At 35.7% G+C, this 24,722-nt stretch overlaps 1 protein-coding gene across 5 annotated transcripts in view; it reads left to right on the forward strand.

The window, feature by feature from the left end:
* Nucleotides 1-24,722, forward strand: part of SCLT1 (sodium channel and clathrin linker 1) — a 145,213-nt gene that overhangs the window by 116,924 nt on the left and 3,567 nt on the right. For 2 of the 5 annotated variants that reach the window (XR_011435487.1, XM_001915983.5), the window contains exons 19-20: nt 21,175-21,253; nt 23,812-23,907. Coding sequence is in view for 1 of the 5 variants with exons in the window: in XM_001915983.5 (XP_001916018.2) it covers nt 21,175-21,253; nt 23,812-23,907 (175 nt within the window). In the remaining 4 variants the exon portion in view is untranslated. Of the gene's footprint in view, nt 1-5,771; nt 5,848-8,801; nt 8,965-21,174; nt 21,254-23,811; nt 23,908-24,722 lie in introns of all 5 variants that reach the window. The other 3 variants (XR_011435486.1, XR_011435484.1, XR_011435483.1) reach the window with 3 other exon arrangements.

Here is a 24,722-nt window from a genome sequence, read left to right on the forward strand (position 1 = left end):
TTTGCAAGGCAACTCCCTCAGGTAAAGCCACTAGAAATTCTTCCGGCAAAGGAGACTTACCTATCCAAATAGGAGAGAAGGACTGCTGCTACTGGCAAAGGAGGCATGGCAGAATTTAGAGGTCCAAGGCCCCAGCTTCACTGGAGTCTGTCTATTCACATGTCCCCATCCCAATTTTCAGGAAAGAAGAGACCCTGCAAGGTTGGGAATTCAGTTTGTGGTGTAATTCAGCCACCCACAGGATTAGACTTTGGATTTGATTATCAGAAATACCAGCTTTGCAGCCTGAGGAGATAAGGGTTTCTTTTAGGGTAGTCATAGTAGCTTTCAGGGCCCTAACCTGGGCCTTGAGCTCAGAATCTAAAACTCTGAGCTCTTTATTTTCATTCTCAAATTTTTTCAGTGTACCTAGAAGCCCCAGTATACTCTGTATTCACTAAAGTATTCTATGTCGTTAACTACTTGGTCACTCAAAACCTTATCCTCTATAGGAACTTGATTATATAGGTGATAATTTAAATAACTGTTTTGCCATTGCATACCATGGATTACCAGTGTCCCCTTTACCACTGGCCTTTAAATCTAATGAAAGCGGAGAAGCAATTCCAGATAGTACCCATTTGTCAAACCTCACCAAACTCTACATTCAAAGTGGCTACATTTTAATTTCCCTAATTGTACCTCAATAAATTTGATTTTAAAAAAAAAACAAATATTGCCTTTGCTCAGTTCTCCTCTTCTGTCTTCCTGGGACTCTGCTCAAAGGTATATTGGACTTTTGTATTCCATTCCTGTCTTTCTTACCTTCTTTACTTCCATCATTTTCTTTCACTGTGCTATATTCAGACAGTGTCTTCAAATATATGTTTTATTTCATAAATTCTCTTTTTTATGTTCAATCTGCTGCTTATATGTCCATTGAGTTTTTATTTTGTTATTTTTTTATGTCTAGAAGTTCTATTTAGCTCTTTTTCACGTCTGCTATTTTACATTCTTATAGCCTCCTGTTCCTTGCAAATATTTTCAAGTTTGTCATGCTTTTCTTTGTAAATGGTAAACATTATCTGAAAGTCTGCATCTGATAATTCCAATTTCCGTCATCAAGCAGGTCTGTTTCTGTTGGTTGCTATGCATGTTGTCTAGTTTCTTTATTTGCTTGTTAGTAATTGTCATGTAAAATTTCTGTTCTGGGGCTCTCATAGAGAGGCTTGCCTTAGCTTCTGCAGGGTGCCTGAAACCACTACTGGTTTTGAGCACCTCAACCAAGGGTACAGTTTCTGGCCGACCCTAGGTATTTGTTCTTTGAGGTCAATCTATAAGATGGCTGGTCCGTGGCCACAAATTCTCAGGAGTTTTCCTTTCTTATTTTCTTCTCCTGCTTTGCTCATGACCAAAGTAGCTTCTCCATAGTCCTGTGACTTTTTGGGGAGGGGCATGGGTTCAGATATGGTTCACCTTACCCTGAGGGGGGGTGCCCCTTTTCAAATCAATGTTGGAGAGGGTCTCTCTACCACACTCCTTTCTCTGAGTGGTAACAGAGCCAGATCCTAAATGTGGGGTATTGTAAATGTCTTCCGGGGCATAGGAAGAATTGGTGCCCCAAGACGCTGCTTATTTTTCTTATTATAAGCTTTTATTCAAAAATTGTCTTGGGACTTCTTGCTATATTTTCATTTCTTTAATACTTTTAAATTGTGGTGTTTTTAACAGGTCGATTAATCTGAATACCTAGTGTGTCTTTCCTGAATCCAAACATATACTTTTTAAAAATATCCCACCTCATTTACTACAATGATTTATATAATACATCTTGGTGAAAACTAGGCTTTAGGTAACTTCTGTCTTATAACAGAGTTTACATGTATCTGTGGTCAGTTACAGCATCCTAGAAGTTGAAATGGACTATAGCTACAAAATAAACCAATTAGAACCGTTACAGGGAACTATCCTCGGGGTAATTAGAACCAGTGTTGCACTTATACAACATATCACTTCTAATTAATAAACATTAGCAGTTGATCTTAGTATTATTTCTTAACTAGAAGAAATATGTTGTATACCTTTGTGTTTTGACTGCATTACCTTGAGTAAGGATATAGTGAGGCTGGAGGCAGATCAAGAGAGAGAAACTAGAAAGAGTTTTATAGTTTCTTATATTCACAATTCCCTGGGGTGAACACAGCACAAAGCACAGGACCTTACAGTAGAAGCACCAGGATTGGTTGCAAGGCAAAGGGAGTAGGGAGAAGTGTGGGCAAGTGCCTTTATTATGGTTTCCGCTGGAAAGAATGAGGCAGGGTAAGTAGGCCTAGGATTGGCTAATTTGAATGATTTCAGCAGGCTCTGAGGCATAGGGACTGTCCCTGGTTGTCTGATATCTGGTTGTGGGGCAGTTAAGGCAAGTGTACAGTGGCCCAGAGTATGAGAACCCGTAAGGGAAGTAGTTGGGAGTGTGAATTTAATCAGCTGCTCCAGAAGGGAAACCGATGGGCCTCTAGCTAGGGCCTCAAAACTTAGTCAAGACAGCATTTAAAAACAACTATATTGTACCTCAAAGTAACTAATAGTGTAGAGTCCTAAGCCTAGAATATAAGGACACATTATTCTAATGGTCCAGAAGTGCCTAACTTTGATTTATTTGTACCACAGTGTTGAAATGGGAGATGAAAAGTGACTGTCGTGTTGGCTGAGATCTTAAAAACAGCTTGGAAAATGTAGCATCATTTGTATCTATACTTCTTGCTTAGTGAGGGACTGCCCATGCTGAGCTGAGGGTGTCCAGTAAAGATTTAACATCCCATTTTCTAGCTCCTCCTCCCCCTCCCCCTTCCCCTCCCCCTTCCCCTCCCCCTCCCCCTCCTCCTCCTCCTCCCTCTCCTCCTCCTCCCTCTCTCTCTCCCCCCACACACACCGGTACATAGTTGTATATATTCTAGTTGTAGGTCCTTCTAGTTCCACTATATGGGACACTACCTCAACATGGCTTGATGAGCAGTGCTAGGTCTGCAACCCAGCATCCGAACCAACCAAACCCTGGGCCACCGAACTGAAGCACCAAACTTAACTACTTGGCCACAGGGCCAGCCGCTGCACCAAGTTTAAGAGAAAGGCAGTACCAGCCCTTTGTGGGTCCATTACATATGATTTTTCCATAGTTCTTAGGAAAAAAAAGTAATGAATAAATGTTTGGTTTAATATTATGTTTGTATTAAAACTTACATGTAGATTATTAAAATGATATATATTAACTCTGCAAGAATAGAAGCATATTAAACTTTTATATACTTGCTCTATTGTATTAGCATACTTAATGAAAATATCCAGATTTGCTCTGAGTTAGCACACCTTTGATGGTGTTCAGCAAGATTGTTAGCATCTTGGCTCTCTATCTCTACTCTATGAAGCTCAGAGTTATACCCTGCAGGCCTCTATGAACTGTGCTTGTATGTTCACAGGCACCAGTGCACCAGCAGTTATCGGCACGTAATATTTATTGAATGAATATGTATGTATGAGCATAAATATTATGTAAATGTAAAGTCCATAGCATAGTGTTAGGCCCTTGATAAGTATTCTGTAAATGTTTATAGGTGATTTATTTGAGAATTATTGAAATGTGATTTTTTGAAAGGAGTTTTTGCTAGCCAGCAGTACAAGACCAAGGAAGAATCAGTCCAGCCTGAATTCTGGGATGCAATGCCAGCTTTATGACTAGCTCACCTCATTTTGACTGATTTAAAGTTTACTGGAATGAGTCCTGTGTCAAAAAATCTCATCAAGCCTGCTGGCTGTCATCACACCATCATAACTTAATTCTTTTGAATACTGAAAATTAGTTTTTTTATTTTTTTTAAGCTAAAATTCAGATACTGTGGAAGTAGCCCTATAGTTTCCAGTAGTCGGAATCTTGAAAACAACCTGGATGTGGTCCATAGAACAACCTGGCTCCAATCTCTCTACCTGCTTTCCTGTACCTTCATAGTCAGTCGTCAAGTCTGGCTGATTCTGCCTCCTTAATGTTTTTCAAGTCTATTTGCCTTTATCCTCACTACTCCTACCTTAGTTCAGGCCACCCGCATCTCACCTGGGTTACTGCAACAACTTTCTGATTGGTTTCTGGAACCCCAAGCTTATCTTCCCTCTAATCCATTTTCCACACTATGCCAGACATACCTTTTATAATTATGACTATAATTATAATATACCTTGTTAATTCATTCCACTCTTCCATTGTTTCCCACCCCCAATTAGGAAGAAGTTGGCCACAGGGATTTTCTGATCTGGCCCTTATATGTTCCAATCTCATTTCTCCTCACTTTCCAATTTTTATTACTCGCTTCTCCTTAAGAGAATTTTAGAGAAACCTTCATCACTTTAAGGTCCCTTTAATATAATAAGAATAAGAAATTAACATTACCAGTTTGAAAGATCAAAATTATATCCAAAGCACCTAGTCCTTTAAAAATAGCTGCTACCTAGTAACCCAGCCAGTCACATTTCTTTTAAACCACAGGGCAGTGGTGGGGACTGGGGTAGGGCAAATACTCTAACAACGGCTTTGCTGTCCAGCAAGGAATCATACCTTTAAAAAGACAATAGCAGTAAACAAAACAGGCAAAAATCCCTGCCCTCATGGAGCTTTCATTCTAATAGGAGAGACAGACAATAAACAAAAGAAAATAAATATATAACGTGATAGGTGATAAGTGCTAAAAAGGAAAATAAAGTAGAAAAAGGGAATAGGCAGTGTGTATATTTTTAGAGGGAGTGCAGTTTTAGATAGAGTTGGCAGGAATAATCATCCTCAACTCTCCTGACCCTCTTTCTCCTTTTTTTGCCAGGCAAGCCCTGGTTAAATCCAACTCGTTCTCCCCTCTGTTCCTTCACCCATTCAGCTCAAGTTGGCTGCAGATAAACACACAGCCATGTTGGTGGTCTCACTTTAAATTCATAATCACAGAAGCGGCCCTGTGCTGCCAGGCAATCAATCTGTAGGTTCTCCTCTCCTTGGTGACTATTTTATACCCTCTTGTTTTTCCTCAAACATTTTACATCCCCTCCCTCATCATCACTTTCATTTGGTAACTTCAATTCCTATTTCACCGAGAAAAGAGAAGCACTCAGAAGAGAACTCCCATAGTCTCCTCGCTGCATTTGTGTTCCTATAATGCGTCTTTTCCCATATACCCTGCTATAGCAAGAGGTAGACTGGCCCTGCACTGGTATAAGGCCAAGCTCTTCATTTGGCCCATAGATTCCACCTTTGCTTTGCTCTGCTGCCTTCTTGTTGGATTCTCATTTAAAAACAAAGAATCTTTTTTTAGAACAATTTTCCATAAAAATAGAATGCCTAACGTAGCAACATGAAGTGCTTAACTGCCCTAAGAGAGAAATAAATAGAAATAACTCATTGAATAAGCAATTTAAAACAAACCAACCAACCTTCTAAGGAACATTCCTACTTAAATGCAATCTTGGTTTGTGAATTTATTTGGCCTTTCCACCAGTGCTAATGCGCCATGGTCAGATATGCTCAGCAGCTCACAATAGGTAATAAAGCCCTGCAGCCTAAACAGTCAAGAAACAGTTTGTACCTTGACTCCAGTTATGCACTTGAATCCAGTAAATATACCTAGGATTTTTTTCATTTTCAAAGCTTATCCCCTTTTCTGTCCAGCCTTAAAAAACCAAGTTTTGGTAAATGATCTTCCAAATCCTAAATAAAACTACCAAATTTCCGGTAATTTAGTGATTGTTTTTTTACCTCTTAGATAAAAGGAAAAAAAGGAAATAGAATATTTCCTTCAAAATCAAGAGAATAATACCATCACTTGACATCGAACATGGGTAAGATTATTACTTTTCTTATGTTATGCAATATTTTAGAAAATAGCTTTTAACATCGGTACCAAAGTGAGCAGACATGCCCCTGCCGTCAGACGCTGCGTTCTAGCGGGGGAGTCTGACTGTGGGGATCTCTACTAGTGGAGGTTCGCTCTGCTACCAGATTGTTAGCAATTTCATCTTTACCTTTAGTGAATTAATTATTTCTTTTACTATTTCTATGAATTTGAACTTATATCAAACTCAACATGCATGTCATTGCTAAGAACTTATGTTGTCCTCAAAGCTTATTAAGTAATGTTTCAGAATTAATATGACCTTTTCAAATCATTCATTCGACACATAGCTAAAGGCATTATGTTCATTTATTTCCAGTTTACGTAGAATTCTAGAGGACTATGTGTGTCTTCCCAAAATAGTCTCTCTCTTTTATGCATACCTCTTAATTTGACAGCCTTTGAGATGTTGAAAAACATAGGTTTAGAATCATATATTTATCAATGGCCTTAAACAGTGAACTATTGAAGTAGCAGTATTATTAAAGACCTGAAAATTTTCTCCTAAACATGAGTGACTGACTTAAGATCTTAGTGTAGGAGTCAATTGTGGTATATAAAAAGCTAAAGAACTAGATTCAAATCCACAATCTGCCCCACAGGTGTGTAATTATGTATAAATCAATTTTTTCAAGCCTCAATTTTATCATCTATAAGAATAAAACCTACATTAGATTGCTAGGGTTATTTATGAAATAGTGTGAATATCAAAGAATCTTGTAAACTGTAAAGCATCATGCAAATATTATGTATTATTATTAGAATTAGAAATATTCTATACTCATATTTTTCTCTTAGCTTTTTAACTGCCTTACTGTTCCTGCATTGCTAGTCCTTGACTGTCCTTGAGATATTTTCAACATCCTTTTCAATTCTTATCATGATCTTTTCCTTTCAAGTTCAAATGTATCTTAATTATTGTCACTGCTTTTACTTCTGCCATTCTAGTTCACTGTAACACAGTTTTTAAAAAATCCGCAATAACTACGTAGAAAAAGAATCCTTCTTTGAATGCTCTTATTATAGACAGGAGAGAAGGAACTGGATTTTTCCAGCCATCACCTCTCCTTCTTCTGTGATGGTCTGGTCTTTGTTCCATGAGTTATAGTACTGTTTTTATTAAATTTTAAAAGCCCCATGTTCTGTAGCATTTTTGGTAGGGTGAGTAGGTTGAGGAAGATTGCTTAAAAGTAAATTGGTTATCAAAAATAAATAGGTCACAAAAAAATAATAAAAATAAATAAATAGGTTTCATTTTTTACATGCTTTGAATTTTTAGATTTAGTCATTTTTAGGTATCTTTTTAAAAAGGAATAATTATACATAAGTTAAATATTTCTTGGTTATGTAATTTTTATAAAATAAAAATGTGAGAAGGCATTATATTCTAAGAGGTTTCATTGTATATATTTAGGATTTTCCATAGGAAAATCTGGTTTTCATGGGAGATAGTTAACCTTTGCTTGGTATGCCCATGTTGATTGTTTAAATCACGGGGTTGAAAATTCAAATACATTCCAATATACTAAGAAAGATTTTCTGCGTATCTCTACTATGTCACTAAAACTATCAGCATGCTCTGACATGTCAAAACTAAAATGTTCACTTTCAAAATAGAAAATATTTTTACAAGGCTTTCCATTGATTCTTTCCTTTCATAAAAGGATTATATATTTAATGTATATATTTTTAGTACATAAGGAGGCAGCACAGCATTGTAGATAAGAGTACTAACTCAGGAGTCAGTCAAACCTGAATTTGAATCCCACCCAGCCCAACCCTTTACACTTTTTTATACACCCTTTATGTTATCATTAGACTTTATTTATAGGATAACAAATATAAGGTGTTAACTCCATGCCTGGCATGTACAGTATTTAGGAAGCAAACAGCAAACACTGGGCATAGGGAATAGCCTTTGAAAATGCTAGGAGATTGTTGTATTCAAAGTAAACCGTGAGATAATGCATGAGACGTGTATGAGCAGCTTACATGCTTCTTTCGTTTTTAATTGTACAAAAACATTACTAGCTCTAGAAAACACTATATTTTAGGCAATATTTATATACATGAATTATATCCTTTCTCTTTGGAGACAAAAATAACATTGAGGAATATATATGAAATCAAGTCAAAAATCTTTCTGCAATAAATAAGTATAGCTACTAAAGTATTTTCACTGACGTATCTCACCTGTTGGTCATAATACAGAATTGTATGGAAGCCATAATAAATTTCTAATTTTTAAGTAAAAAGTTAAAATTTATGCTTAATTCCAGTGGAAAAAAAATATGTTACAAATGTGATGCTCTATACGGGCTGAATCTACAGTAGCGTCCGTACTGGGCATTAGCAATTTGATGTTTGCTCCGTTGTACCAATGGTGTATCAGGCTAACTGTTAGGTGGTACTTCTCTGTCTTTGGGAAAGGATTCATTTGCTCTCCTTTAGAAATGGTTTTGTTTTTAGAAGGATTCAATTATACAATCCAAGTCTTCAACCAATCAGGTCTTTTATTAATAATAAATTATAAAGTTAACTACAGAGCAATACATTAAAAAAGCAAATGGCTCATTTGATGCTTCCCATAAGGGTTTCTCTGTATATACCATGAATTTATTCATCCTACCATTCATATAAAAAGTTTTATTAATGGCTATCAAAAATGAGCTTTTTCAGGTTAGGTCCCAGCATCCTGCTTCCCAGTGTGCCATTATTGTGCCATGTTAAGCATCAAAGCTTTCCCCATGAAAATATGCCCTTTAAAAACTTAGTGCTAGTCTGTAGTCACCAAATCTTGAAAATTCTTTGCTTTGCTTCTGTCCTCTTCACTTCATAACAATTAAATTCTTATAAATTGACTGTTTTCTTCCTAACTGTCTGTCCACCTATCTCCTGCAGTTAGGAGAATATTGGAGACAAAACCAAATACCAGCATAGCCGCAAAACACTTAGCATGCTAGAGTCTCCCTGGACTAGTTTTGCTGCCTTTGGAAACCTCTGTTCCTTCCGACAATTAAATGTGATTACCAGGTACCTGTGATTTCTTAAGATCTCCCCATGAGTAAGTATAGCCATAATTAAATGTAATACAAAATAATGAAATAAAATGCTTTTCCCATAGAAGGAAGTTTTTCATCTTAGTATCAAAAAGCTTAGTATAAAAAGCGTTTCAAAAATTTGAACTCCTCTGTGGTATCTTCTTTTAATTTGAAGTTTGCTTTAATTTGTAAAATTTTATTAATTCATCTATAATTATTCTCTGCTAGTTACTGTTTTATCTTGAAATGTATGTAACACAGAATTTTGAGCTTCCAAAAGGAAACAATTTTATTAGCTGCTTATTAATGTATAACATCTGTAACTGTAGTATATCTGTACTAATCTTACTTGAATGAGAGATTGTTGTTATTTTTAGAAATTAAATCAAAAAACCTCCGTGGGGGAAAAAATGAGATAAGATTTTCCCTACCAGGTATCAAAAATATGTAAAGATGTATAGTGGTATTGGCACAGGGATAAATAATTTGAACAAAATACAGAAAAACAGGAACCATGTAAACTTAGAAATTTTGTTCGTGATAATATGTGATAAGATGGCATTTCAATCAATAGTGAGATGATGTTGGAAAAATTTAAAATATTTCTTCTTTCATATCTAAATTAAATTCCAGATGGATTAAAATGCTAAATAAAAAAAGAAAGTATTAGAAGAAATAAGGTTATTTTTATTATCTTAGAAGGAAAAGTCTAATCAAAACACAAAACCCAGAATGCAAAAAGGGAAAATATTGATAAACTGGTTTAACCGTAAAAATTAAAATTCTATGTAAAGGAAGATACTAAACAAAGATAAAAGACAAATAGCAAAAAATAAAAAAAGGATTAATATGCAGAATCTATCAGGAGTTCCATAATAAAGAAAAAGATTCACAACCTAATAGAAAGATGGACAAAGTATGTGAACTGGCAGCTCACAAAAGCAGAAATACAAAGCTCCTTTAAACACATCAAACCAGGGTCAGCCACACTATTCACTGAAGAAATGCAAATTTAAACAATAATTTTACCCAGCAGATTGGCAAAAATGTAAAAGATAGTTAACATGCAATGTCTGCAAATCCATGAGGAAACAGGAATAGATAATACAGTATTGGTGGGAATGTGAACTGGCAAATCCTTTTTGTAAGGTAATGAGGCAGTATTTAACAAAATTTAAACTGTGCATCCTCTTGCAATTCCAGGTACAGGAATCTGTCTTACAGAAATACATGTGAATATGTGTAAACACGCAGTAACATATTTGTCCTTGCCATCAGTGAGGCCCTTCCCATCATTAACCATGACTGTTAAAATAGCCTCCTTCACTCTGGTTTCTCTGCCATCAGTTTTTTTTGTACTCTATTCCCACTTTCATACTGCTGGCAGAATTATTTTCCTAAAAAGCAAATATGATCCTGACCCTGACTACTTAAAGACTTCTGTTTTATTATTGCCTGTTGGTTTCTTCCAGTCTTTCCTCCACCTTGTTTATTATCAGTGATCTATTTCTCTACTTCCGTCCTCATGTTCCTTGTGTTCTAGCCACACTGTGCAATCACCTCAATAAACCAGACATGTTCACCTGGCCCTTTTGCAACTCCTAGTCTGCATTCCATTCACTCATCATGTATTCATTGAGTAGGCTCTGTTCTTTACATACTGAGGACATAGCAAAGCCCAAGTTCCCCCCTTTTTTTTGAAGATACCAGATTATTGACAGAGAAGTGGAAATTCTCAAATAAATATATACTTTTTTAAAAATCAATGTAGAAAATTAAAATAAGCCAATGTGATAATGAATGGGTGAATACCTGAGACTGGTACACAAGGAAGATCCTGTAAGGAAATGAATCTTAAGATGAGATCTAATGACAAAACGGATCCTGTCATTTAAACATCAGGAGAAAGAACATTCCAAGCAGAGAACAGCTAGTGCAAAGATCCCAAGGCAGGAATACCCTTGGTATGTTTGAAGTAAAAGAAATAATAAAGGCAATAGTGGCAGATTTAGGCAATGTATTGTATTAAATACTGCCAGCCACCACAGCAAACAAACTCTGAAATCTCAGGAGCTTAACACAACAGAGGTTTATTTCTTGCTCATATTACATGTCTAAGGCAGTTTGACAGGAAGCTGTGCTGGTAGAGGTTCCACCATCTTGAACGTATAGTTTTCCAAGATCATTGAACAAGGAAAGAGAGGGATGGAAGAAGACCACTGGCTCCTAACCAAATCAGCTCTGAAGTAATTCACATCACTTCCTTTTACCTTCATTGGCCAAACTACTTATATGGGCCCAATCTAACTGCACATGAGTCTGCAAAGTGTGTATGGAGCTCATGGAATGTTGGGTGAACACTGTCTCTGCTGCAGACAGGGACCTGATCTTCTAGGGTTTCGTTAGCAGAATGCAGAGCTTTAAGAGTGAATGAAAGCCAGTGGAAGTCACCTGATCTGATTTTTTTTCCTTAAAGATCACTCTGGTTACTGGGTAGCAAATGCAAGTGAGTAAAAAGCTGGGGAAGGACTTGGAAGGCTATTAAGACTCTTGTTAAGAGATGCTGGTGGCTTAGACTAGGAAGAAAGCAAAAGGTGGATTAGTTGAGAGTCCTATTTTTTAGAGGTAATAGCAGGTTATGATGGGTTGGATATGGAGTATGAAAGAAAAGATAGGAATCAGGGATGATCCTAGGGGTAGTTTGTACATGCTATTTCTTTCTAGGAATGTCATTTCCCAACTTCCCACCTAAAAATATTTTCTTGCTTCCAGACCCAACACAAATATTTTTTCTGTAAGGCATTCTTCATTCCCCTGACAGATTAAGTCATTCCTTTTCCTACATTCCCATACCATTCTGCTCATTCTTCTTTATGGCAGTTACTGAATTGTAGTATAACTGTCATTTACATCCGTCTCTCCTACAAGACCATGAGCTAACATCTTGCCTTACTCGGAGTTATTCAGTAAAAGTGTATTGGATAAGTGAATGAATGAATATACAGTATGATATTTTCTTCTCTTGTCCAAAACTATATATACATATATATAATTTCACAGCGTTTGAGCCTAAGGAATTCTCTCCAATCTCTAAAACATTATTCTTGGCTATACATCTGTAATATTTGGCTTCCATAACTGCGTTTTTTTTTAAGTTTTTTTTTTTTTTAATTAACAGGATGAGAAGCAGCTGCAGGTACTGGCAGATTACAAAATGTGTAATTACTAAAAGTAACTAGAGCATATTATAGTATAATTCAACAGGAAAAAAACATCTGGCACATGCTATGTTAATTTGTCATAAGAGAGTTTCAAAGAAAGCACTTGCTGCAGCTGGCAGATCCATCATTTCCCTGAAACGAATAGTACACCTTTTGTTTTTAATTCTCCTGTATAATGTAGAATAGAGCCTTATGTGATTTAGTCTTTAGTCATCACTAAAGGATTTCATGCATTGAGGAAATTTTCCCTTATGCCGTATCAACCAAAATATACGTGGCTCATCCTTATTTTAAACTTTGCCTCAATAGTAACAGAATGATCTGAGCAATTATAGTAATTAATTATAATTCCTGAGATATTGGCCCAAATTTCAAACTCTTATCCCATGCCTTAAGGAATCATAGCTTCTCTTATTTAACATGTTTGCAGTGTTTTCAAAGAGACTAATGTGTTGTAGGGAAAACTTTGCTCTTAACCTCATAACCATACCTTCTCAGTTATTATACATGCCACTGATACTGAGGGTTGAAGTACATTTAGAGTGGACATTCTTTCATTGTGGTCTAGGATATCCAGTTCTACGACAAAGACAAACAGAAAAGGGCTAATTATTATTACAAAACAGCTTCTATTGCTGTTCTTTTTGAAATAGTCTATATTTCCAATTCTTTACTGAACTTTTCCTTAGGTATCTCACACTCAATATATTCAGAACTGAACCCATTATTTCAAACTTACCCCCAGTTACTTTTCATACTATATTTCCCATTTCCAGGAGTGGTAATATCTACCCAGTTGCTGAAGCAAAATTCCAGCTGTCACCCTGAACCCCTTCTCCGCACACCCCTAAATCAAGCACTACTAATTCGACCTCCTCAGTATCCCTTGAATCTGTCCATTTCCCTCCAGTAGTTCAGGCTGTCAACAGTGCTTTCCTGAATTCCTGCTATTTACTACAGTCATGTTTCCTTACTATTTTTTCTGCCGTAATCAGCAAGATTTTCTGATATTCAAACCTAATCATGTTTGAGTCTCTTCTTGAAATACTTCAGCGCCTCCCCCCAGTGTACTGGTGATAAAGTCACAATTTCCTATCAGACATGTAAGATCCTTTCAGTCTGTATTTCCTTGTTTCCAGCTTCTTCCCCTCTTGCCCTACTCCCACCTCCTAGTCACACTCTGTGTCCCATTCATACTGCACTTTCTTTCAGTTTCCTAAATTTATTATCCTTTCTTATTTCCTGGCCTTCACACCTGGATTTGATTGTAACCCTCTTCTTTTTCTTACCCTGCTTTTGTCCATCTAACTTCTGTTTATCTTTCATATATCAGCGTAAAAGCCTACTTCCTCTGGAGAGACAGCTCTAATCCCTTAATCCTCCATATGTGTTCCCAGAGCACTGAGCACTTTGTTTATAGCATTTACTACCAATGTTATAAACCTAGTAGCTTTCCATTATTTCTAGTATTTATAAGTTTCACTCTGGCAGTGACTGGATCTTGTCCCCCGTTGTCTCCCTAGCAACTAAGATAGTATGTGGACTGTAACAGGCACTCATTTTAGTATTTATTGAATGAATGAGCTTTCTAATTCCCCCAATCTTATCCTAAGATCAGCATTTAAAATTAGCTGTTGTGAGGAAAATTCACCCTTTACTTTGTAACTTTGAGTTCATTCTTCAAATTACTTCTTAAAATAAACTTCCTATGAGTGATTTTTATAAATAAGGCTCTATATCACATTGGTTTTAAATAGCATTAGTCTCCCAAATTGATTATACCACTTGATGGCTACTCTGAAATTGTAATCACTCAATTATCTATAGTTCTGATATGAGAGCAAGTAGATAGTGAAAACTTTGAAAAAGCAAGATACAGGATTTTAGAAATGTTATTATTAAATGGACTAGTTAACTGACCCTGGAATTAACTAAAATTTTCCTAGGCTAAAAACCACCTGTGTGTGCCAGGCCCTGTTCTAAGCCTTGGGAATATAGCTTCTCTTTTGGAGCTTTCATTCTACTGGGGAGAGACAAATAAGAAGAAGGTAAACCAATGAATAAAGAAGATAATTCTTGATGCTTTAAGTGATATGAAGAAAACAAGTGAAATGATGTGATAGACAGTAACTGAGAAGGAGGTGGGAACCAAAAGAACTGGACTGTTTTTTTAAAAACTAGTCAGAAACTGAAGCCTGAATAATAAGAAGAAATCAGCTATACAAAAAAGTCAGGAAAATATTCCAGGCACATGGAAGAATAGCAAATACAAAGGTCCAGTGTTAAGAAGGAGGAGACCATGTAATTAAAGTATAGTGAGTGAGGAGAGAGAGTGCTATACAGTGGAGGAACAAGGCAGGGATCAGATCACGAGAATTTTGTAGGCTACTTTAAGTAAGATATTTAAGTAAGACTATTTTAAGTTAAAATAAGGTCCAAAGTACAGCAATGGGAAATAATTGGAGATTAAACATCCTTAGATCTTTAAAAGACCACTTTAGCTATTGTGTGGAAAATAGACTAGAAAGTAGGCAAAAATGGAGTCAGGGAGACCAGATATTAGAATATTACACTATTCCAAGCCGTAGATGTTAGTGGCTTAGAACAGAGTGTTGTCGATGAAAATGGAGAGAAGTGGGCAGTTATGAAATACATTAGGGTAGTAGGACAGAACTTACTGATAAATGACATATAGGAGATGAGGAAAAGGGAGGAATCAAAAATGATGTGTAAGCTTTGCCTTGAGCGAGCATATGAGTAGTTGGTGATGCCGTTACTGGGAAGAACGGAACTTGGGAAGGAATAGGTAAGAAGTAGTCTCCATTTGGGACAGTTACATCTGAGGTGCTCATCAGTTATATTTGAGGTGCTCATCAGCGTTCCTTTACAGGCATGTAGACAAGGTTCCTTAGGAGGACTATGTAGATAGGGAAAGAAAGAACATGGGATCGTGACCAAGAATGTTCCAGTATATTTAAGCTGGCCTTTCTGCTTTAACCTGTGGTGTTTATAGTTAATTAATGAGACTTGAAACCTTAGGATGAATTTCCTTTTTTAGTCATAGGTCTTTTGAAGCCATACAAAAAGTTGAGATCGCAATCTTTGCAATTACTGACCATTTTTCCACATACTTAGGATTAAATATTTTTTCCAGAGAATCTTCATTTTGCCGTTCAGATCTTGATATTATATGATGCCACAGATATGCTTTCCTAATATCTCTTGTAATTGATTGTATTGAGAAACAATATAATTTAGTTCAGAGAACAGTTTGATTAAAAGACTAGGTATGAACTCCATTTTTTCATGCAATCACTGCATTACCTTGGGAACATTAAATAACTTATAAGATGAGAATAATAAGTACTTTGCAACCTTGAAGTAAAAATAAGGTACAGTAATAAAGGCACAGTAGAAAACCCTGTTGGCTGATGTCCACTTAATCATCTAACAACGTTAACCAGTGAACTAATATCTGTGCAAAGTGTGCTGACCCATGTCCGAAGCATTCTACATGCCCTACCTAGTTGACCACTCCAGTATCATTGTCTCTCACTTGCTTTACAAGTGTCAGCGTGTTTATTCCCAAACTAGGTTATACCAGTTGTACTCGTTTTGGAAATACGTAATTCAATTAAATATCAGTGATAGGTGAGTACAGAAAGAGAAAGTTATTATTTCTTTTAAAACAGGGTTGTATACTTTGGAGAATTTGCTATTAAATTAGCTTTGGACAAGCAATTCTGAAAGCATAGAAGGAATACTGTAAAAATCCAGAATAATTCTGTGTTTGGATTGCTTGCTAAGTGCCTTTAAATTCTTACCTCATTAATGAAGCCAAAAGTGGAAATAATTATAGATGATACTTTATGGATGTGGTTTGTGTGAGAAAAACATTTAACATTGAAACACTCCAATCAATGTACTCATACTTTAAAAAGAAAATCTAAGAAATTTTGTATATTCCAGGTGAAAAGCCCAGACAAAATCGTTATCCTTCCTTAGGCCTCACATCTCTTAAAAATCTAAGGAAATCTATGGACCCTTTTCCCAGGAAAGGTGAACAAACATGCAAGGCCTTGCACATAGTTTCAGGGTGTTTGTGGACGTGCTTGAAGCCTCCCTGTGAAGCAGACTCTGCCTTAGGTCCTCCCCCTTCACCTGTTACCATCTCGAATTGAAGGAGTTGATGACTTAGCAATGTTGGTTATCACATTTTGTTTACCAAGGCGTTTAATGTTTTCTCAATAGATACAGCATAAGTTAGTTTGTTTATAAATTATTTCATAAAATTTTACTTACACAGAAGTTAGTAAATCAGTTATATTTTACAACTATATTTCTAAATTTATAGGCATGACTAGGATTTTCTCTCACATACACATGAATTATATAAGTGAACTAAAAATATTTAGGATCCTGATGAGCTAAGCAATCCCCAGTGATATTATGAGGAATTCCTCATTCTTCCTCATTATTCTCTATGTACATTAAAATTGGTGGAAGATAATTTTACCTTAAACCTTGTAACATATTATATAATATGGCAGATATTATAGAGAAATTGGATATAGTTTCATTTAAGTTCTTCAATTATTATGAAGTACTCTTTAAGTGCCGTAATGTCATACAGAAACTGGAAATGTCATTCTCTCTGTACCTTCTGGAAGGCTACACTTAAATCATCCCTGATAGGTAAGAATGTTTCTGTTTTTAGAGATTTCCAGTGAAGAGACTATATAGCTTTACTCGGCAAATATTTCAAGTGTAATGCCACCGTGAAACTTTCTGGAAAGTCTTTATTTAATGTTTATCCTAAATCACTAATGACATAGGGAACTCTCAGTTATGTTCTCTAATGAAGAGAGAATTTCTCATAGATAATACAGAGTCAGATCCTCCTCCTGGGTCTTTCCTTTATCCCTGCAATGAAATATCCTGACAGAGAAATAAGGAGTTGCAAAGCACTGACAGGCAGGCTCCAGGAGAGCCCCAGGGGATAGAGTTGGCGAAATCGCTTTTCTCTCCACCCTTTAATACCTTCTAAAATTTCATTCAGAAGTGAGATTGAAGGAAATGCTTAGCTGAAAAATAGCCTTTTCTTAGCCGCTTCCGATCCTTTGTAAAAAGAGGTAGAATATAAATGAAACTAAATAAATAAAAATAATCTTTACCTAAAATATGTTTTGTGGTACATTCCTCAGTAAAATGTTTGTTGAGCAAATGATGAATAAAATTTACTAACTGCTAGGTTTTCTATAAAAACTTAGTTATAAATCAGCAAATATTTATTGAATCCCTGTGTGTAGAGCACTGTGGTAGATACTGTGGAAACTAAAAGCAACCTCCTTTTTAAAAATTTCCCTTATACTTGGGGGAATGTGTGCACGTTTGTGTGCATGTGTGTACATACAGATACATATATGTGCATAAACATACATATATAAACCACTATTGAGCATTATAATGCATAATTGCTAGCTGTCTCGTACGTAAAATAAGTATCATAAGCTTTGATGTGAGAAGAGAACCATCTGGATTAAAATGAACTGGGAAGAAGGCAGGAGAGCAGTGGAGCAAGGGTGGAATCTTAAAGAATGGGCAGGATTTTAGTGGGAAATCTGAAAAAGAGGATACATAAAATGACATACACGTGAGCCTAAACGTGACACGTATATGGTTTGTTTGCAAGACGGTCGGTGCCTAGCTGAAGTGGAAGGCTCCTATTGGAGATAAGGTTGAAAGATAAATTACACAAAATTTTAGAGGAATTTGAATGCCAGTCTCAGAAATTTGAACCATTTTGTTTAATAGCAGAGAGCCACTGGAAATTATTGCTCAAGATAGCAAATTATTAAAGCGGTGTTTTAGAAAGAGAAATATGCTAGTGATGTGTGTGTTGGAGAGGGAGAACCACTATATTGAGTACTTCTCTGTGCACTGCAATGAGTGCTTTATGTGTCCTCTTTCACTTGACATCGAGAAGCCTGAACAGTTGGCCATTGTAGTAAATCTAGAAATTGTTATAAGAACTTGAGTTGTGATGGTAACACTGAGTAGAAATGAAGAATAGATGCAAGAGACATTGCAAAGGAAGAATCTGTTTAGGGGCAAACTAGATGTTGCACTTAAGAGAAAGTGAGAAATAGAGTTGACTTTAAGGTTTTTAATCTAGGCAACACGGACAGAGATGTTGTCAACATAAACATTGAATGGCAGGATGAGAAGTAGGTTTTCAAGACAATGCAAAAAGGTTGATTTTAGGCATGTTAAATTTGAATACAGGACTGAACCTTTAGGGAAGAAGTCAGAAGTAAAGATATAACTTATCAGGTTTCCAAGTTAACGTGTAAATATTTATATTCCTAGAATGCCTAACACACACACTTACACATACATACTCTTTCACTTATTTATTTAGCAATTGCCTGTTATGTTGCGTACAGGGGAGTGGTTAAGAGCACAGACTTTGGAACCAAAGGGCCCTGTTTTTAAATCCTGACTCTACAACTAACTAGCTATGTGACTGTAGGCAAGATACTTAACTTTAATTTTAAGATTCTCTGTCTTTTAATTTTCTTGTATGTAAAAATGGGGATCTCATAGGCTTATCATGAAAACTAAATAAGTTAATTTAAATAAAGCACCTCCAACAGTGCCTGGCACACAGTGAGCACTATGAAAGTGTTTGCTGTTATCATCACCATCATCATCATCTTCACTGCTGCTTGCCAAGCTCTGTTGAGTACCAAATTATAAGGATATGAAGATGAATAACAAAGTTGCTTACCATCCAATGGGGGTGATAGAGCTTGATACACAACAGAATAAATATTTATGCAGATAAAAAGTAACTTAAAGTTAATAATTTGTATCTTTGTCATCTTGGATTTTGTGGAAAATTATTACTACCTATTAGTAATTATTAGAAGTTATTACTATCATTCAGATAAATTGTCATGGGTAAGTAAGTGAGTAGTTTAGGCATCAAATTGTGCAGTAGGGGGCTGGCCCCGTGGCCGAGTGGTTAAGTTTGCGCGCTCCACTTCCACAGCCCAGGGTTTCACCAGTTCAGATGCGGGGCACGGACACGGCCCCACTCGCCAGGCCGTGCTGAGGTGGCATCCCATGTACCACAACTAGAAGGACTCACAACTAAAATATACAACTATGTGCTGGGGGGATTTGGAGAGAAAAAGTAGGGGTAAAGAAAAAGAAGATTGGCAACAGTTGTTAGCTCAGGTGCCAATCTTTAAAAAAAAAAAATTGTGCAGTAGGTGTTTTCTGACAAGGTTATGTATAAACTGTATGTTAGCTAACTTTATAAATGTAATCATTGTTTTATCTTAATCTCAGTAGTACTCAAAGAGTATTTCTCACCAGCGCTAATGTGCATAACTTTTACCTTTAATTACATTCAGCCTAGAAGACGGACTATTTTATAGTCATTTTGCTTTGCTTTGTTTTGCTTTGTTTTGTTTTGTTATGTTGGGGAGCAGCAGTAATTTTAAGCTACACAAGATACTTTAAAGTAAGCACAGTAATTTATTCTACCTTATTATTACCTCCAAAATAAAGCTAAGATAAAACTTTTGGGTTTGTTTGTCATGGAACCATTGATAGATAGTCAAGTTCCTCATAGTCAGTGACCTGTACTGATGAAGCCACTGAGTTAGAATAAGCCACGTCCTTCTTAGTCTGTAAGTTATTTTATGGCAAAGCTCAGTAAGTATTTGTGGAATTGATTTGTAGACATTATTTCTTGTTCTCTCCTATATATTTATAACATTGCTTGCTGATTTTAACAACTCTTCACTCTAATATAGGACACTTGAGGGACTAACCATGTTTTTGGGCTGTGTAGCTCATTTGAAAAAAATCAAAACTGAAGTTATTTTGGAAGTGTTAATCTGTTGATTTATTTAAGAAGCAGAAGTAAGGTGAAAAGATAAAAACCAACCCTGAATTAACTATTTTAATAGTCAGAAATTGATTTGATTTCTTTAAAGTTGTTTTTAAGACTACATTGTATCTACTTCTAAGTGAGACTCTTGAAATAATCTTTGGCCAAAAGCAATATAATGCTTATGTGTTGAACAACATAAAATAGAAGATGACAGTTTTTTGCATGAGATAATTCCAGCTAATAAAGCGTAAAAGATATGAATGCATAAAATATTGCACATATACAATCAAAACATAAATAACAATCCTGAATATACTACATTGAAATGATGTTGGAGTGAATAACATTACCTTGAATTTCCAAGAGTTGAGCTCCTCTAAGAAGAACTGTGTGTGAACCTCTAAGGTTCACTGTGTATAAACCTTGAAAATGCAATCTGTAGCTAAGAATCGCAGTAGCTCTTGAAATTTTACAGTTTATATATATAAATATATCTGTTTAATATGAATATATATTCACTTTAACGCCAAATAATACTTCAAGATAATAATATAGAACATATTTTAGCACTTTTAAAAATATGTGTATGGCTTTTTTGCTTTTTTTATTGTGGTAAAATATAAAATTTACCATTTTAACCACTTTTTTAAATTGTGATAAAATACACATACCATAAAATTTACCATCTTAATCATTTTTAAGTGTACAGTTCAATAATGTTAAGTGTTTTCATATTGTTGTACAACCAACCTCCAGATTATACAATCTGGAGTGTTAATTTGTTGATTTATTTAAGAAGCAAAAGTAAGGTAAAAAGATAAAAACCAACCCTGAATTAACTCTTTTAATACTCAGAAATTGACTTGATTTCCTTAAAGTTATTTTGTACTGGAGATTGTACAACCAATCTCTAGAATATGCATGCATTTTATAAAGAATTGACTGGGTCCTTAAGATTAATGAGACTTTATTTTGCATACAAGATATTTTTGTTCAAAACATGAACATGTATCTCACTAATAAAGATTCTATTTTGTTAGATTTTTGAACAATTGTGTTCATGGCTTTTTTTCTTTTTTCTTTTTTTGCTCTCTCTTGATTAATAGGAGTGAGCTGAGTCGACAGAAACTTCATACCCAAGAGCTGCTTTCTCAGCTGGAAATGGCAAATGAAAAGGTAGCTGAGGTAAGATAATGACTCTCCTGGGAAGCACTTTCTGCTGCAGCTTGATACACATGTTATGGAATTTTACCTGAGCCAAGTCCAAATTAATTCTCTGCTTGGAAATGACCATACAGGTGTGAGTATTTCTTGTAGAAATCATCCATAACCCTGAAAGTCCACACATAATATAATGTGAAAAAGAAGCTTTGAAAGTCAGTGATTCATCACATGTAAGTGATGAAAGATAGAGGTCTTATTTCAGTTTTACCAGGATAACTCGTTTCAGTGTTTCAGAGAATGTGTTAGGATCCTCTTTATTTCTATGCATGCCCAAGATTTTTTTTTAACCCATTTCTCTAATTTTGTTTTAATCCATCACAAAAAACATGCAGAAACTACTTTTGCCTACTGGAATATATTAAAATATTCTTTTAGATTAATGCTTTAGAACTAAACGTAGCAATAGTTCATCATGTTTTTCTTTGAAGCTTTTAAAAAAAATAAACAATTTTAGATTATGATTAGAGCTTTCTGGAACTCTAGTTCTTTATTTGATGTTCCATATTTGAATTGATCTGTTGGCATTTCATTAATAGGCTCTGTGGCCCACTATCTCTTTGTGGCCTTCTGTAGGAGCCACAGTGAAATCATTACTCTTAGGTTTCATAGCATTATATATTGATATGAGCCATCTAGAAAACTATGGCACAATAGACATTAAAATACTCTTTGATGTAGTTCCCACTTCCAGGAATCTATTCTAAGGAAATAATTTAAAATATAAAAAACGTGTAAAGGAAGATATTCAACACAGGAATGTTAATAAAATTGGAAGATCAAAAGCAACTAAAATGGTCAATTGAAAAGGAACAGTTGCATATATTATTATGCAACTAATAATATCTGGACTGTCCCTTAACCATTATGGTAACAACATAGAAAAATGTACATTATATGTAGTCTGATTGTAACTATGAAAATGATTATTATAGATGATGGGATTTTTTTCCCAAAATTTTCTCTCGTGTCAATGGTGTGCCTTCTAAGTTTAAGACTACATATTTAAATATCCTGGTAAATTGGAATAGCCAATATAGTTCTCTTCATAAAATTTAATTTTGCTTTTGGGCACAATAAGAACTATAATAAGCTCATTTTAACAGAATACTGTTATTTTAGCATTTTATATTACTAGGCATGACATTTACTGTTATCACTTGTATGTCAGGACATGGGAACTACCTAGTTCTTCACAGAAGGTATGTTTTTCTTGCTTTTCCTAATTTGGCTGGCATTATTCTTTCAATTCAGGCAAGCGCCAGAAAAACTATAACAATTCTAGTTGTACAAAAAAATTTTTTTCAGGCTAGCAAGTATGAAAAGGACAAATAAATTTTTTAACTGATAGATCCTTTGACCTGTTTGCATGACAGCATGTCCTGACAGATTCACATTCATAATGCTTGTATCGTTTCCTGAGGCTGCTGTAACAAAGTATAACAAACAGGGCAGCTTAAACGACAGAAGTGTATTGTCTCAGCGTTCTGGAGGCTGGAAGTTCAAAATCAAGAAGTCAGCAGCGTCAGTTCCTTCTGAGAGCCCTGAGGCCGGATCTGTTCCATGCCTCCCTCCTAGCTTCTGGTAGCCTCAGGCGTTCTTGGCTTGTACACGGTGTTCTCCCCATCTTCGTGTCGTCCTCCCTTTGTACACATCTGTCTATGTCCAAATTTCCCCTTTTTTTTTGAAGACACTAGTTGTATTAGATTAAGGCCCACCCTAATGACCTCATCTTAACCTAATCGTCAGCAAAGACCCTATTTCCAGATCAGGTCACATTCGTTGGTACTCGAGGTTAGGACTTCAGCATCTTTCTTGAGGGACGTAATTCAACCCATAACAATGCCCTAGTAACTCAGTTGACCCCAATGTCCTCTGGATATACAAATGTATTGGGGAGACACATAGAAACAGAACTCTTCTCCTTTTGAATAATACCTTTCGCATATAAATCATTTAAGACAAACCTAACTCTTTAAAAATCAGGATTTCTGGAATGAATATTTTCTGTTCTTTGAATTTTAATAATGACAATGTCTCAATTTCCCTAGAAGCTTGCCCTAGCCTAGTGGTTATAAGTGCGCTAGCAAACAGCCTCAGCACCACCTAGAACTTGACAGAAGTGCCGATTCTCAGGACTCCTCCCACCCCTACTGCAGCTCTGGGTCTGGAGGCCCAGCAGTCTGTTTTGACTCTCCAGGTGATTCCAAAGAAGTGGTCTAGCATCTCAAGGTTAACAGATCGAAAACTGGAAGTCTTGTTCTTAACTTCTGATTCACTTTGCTTTGCGATGTAATTCACTTTCTCTAGTGGCATGTGGAGGAAAAAAAAATTTCATCAGAATGTAAAACCAACTTTGAAGTTTGAAGTTCATAACTTGAAAAATGTAAATTTGGAGATATGTTATCTTTGCATTTTGTAAGTGGTAAAATGATGTCCAGATTTTTCATTGGTTATTGCACAGAACATCTCCGTGTCACATATGGATTTCTAACTTGTTTGTTTGTATTTCCCCTTAATAGAATGAAAAGTTAATTCTAGAGCATCAAGAAAAAGCCAACAGGCTTCAAAGGCGTCTCAGTCAGGCGGAACAGAGAGCTGCTTCAGCCTCCCAGCAGGTAGGGAGCTTCCTCATTATTGCTGGACAGTGAGTAGTCTGGCGAGATCTAAGATGAGTTCCCAGAGAACTAGTAGTTTTATTTTTACTTGATTAAACTATTTAAAATTAGTCTCTTTAATATTTGAAGTTGAAAAAGTAAACTTCAGAAACAGAAATAAACATCAATCTCCTCCAGTTGACACCTAAATCTAGAACTGCACTGTTCTCGATATATGATATCTAGATAATATAATATGTATATCTAGGTATATCTAGATATATATATATATGATAGCCACTAGTCACAAGCAGCTATTTAAATTAAAATTAAAATTAAATAAAATTAAATATTGAAATCCTTGGTCAGACTAGCCAGATTTCAACTGCTCAATAGCCATATGTAGCTATGGCTACATATTGGACAGCATAAATACAGAACAACTCTGACATCACTCAGAGTTTTGTTGGACAGCACTGCTCTGGAAATATGTTCTATCTAAAACTAGGCAGGTATTCACTGACAGATTTGGAAGTAGATAACATTGCTTTGAATGTAATATTTCAAATTGCACTAACTCTGTTTTTCCTGTAGTTTTTAAGTGGAAAAAAATTACTTGACTTATAGGTTAATTTCATTCAATGCACATTTGTATATGACCTTATGAACCTAAAATACAATATAAAAGTTGTCCAATGGGAAATAGAGTGAAAATGTAGAACATCAATGAAATACTAAGGGGTAATTACTCAGAATACACACACATCATATAAATGAAATGGGCCATTTGTTCTAAAGTAGGAGCAATAGGCCTCTTATTAGGAACAAAGTGAGAC

The sequence above is a fragment of the Equus caballus genome, chromosome 2 (genome assembly GCF_041296265.1).
Source record: "Equus caballus isolate H_3958 breed thoroughbred chromosome 2, TB-T2T, whole genome shotgun sequence".
Classification (NCBI taxonomy): domain Eukaryota; kingdom Metazoa; phylum Chordata; class Mammalia; order Perissodactyla; family Equidae; genus Equus; species Equus caballus.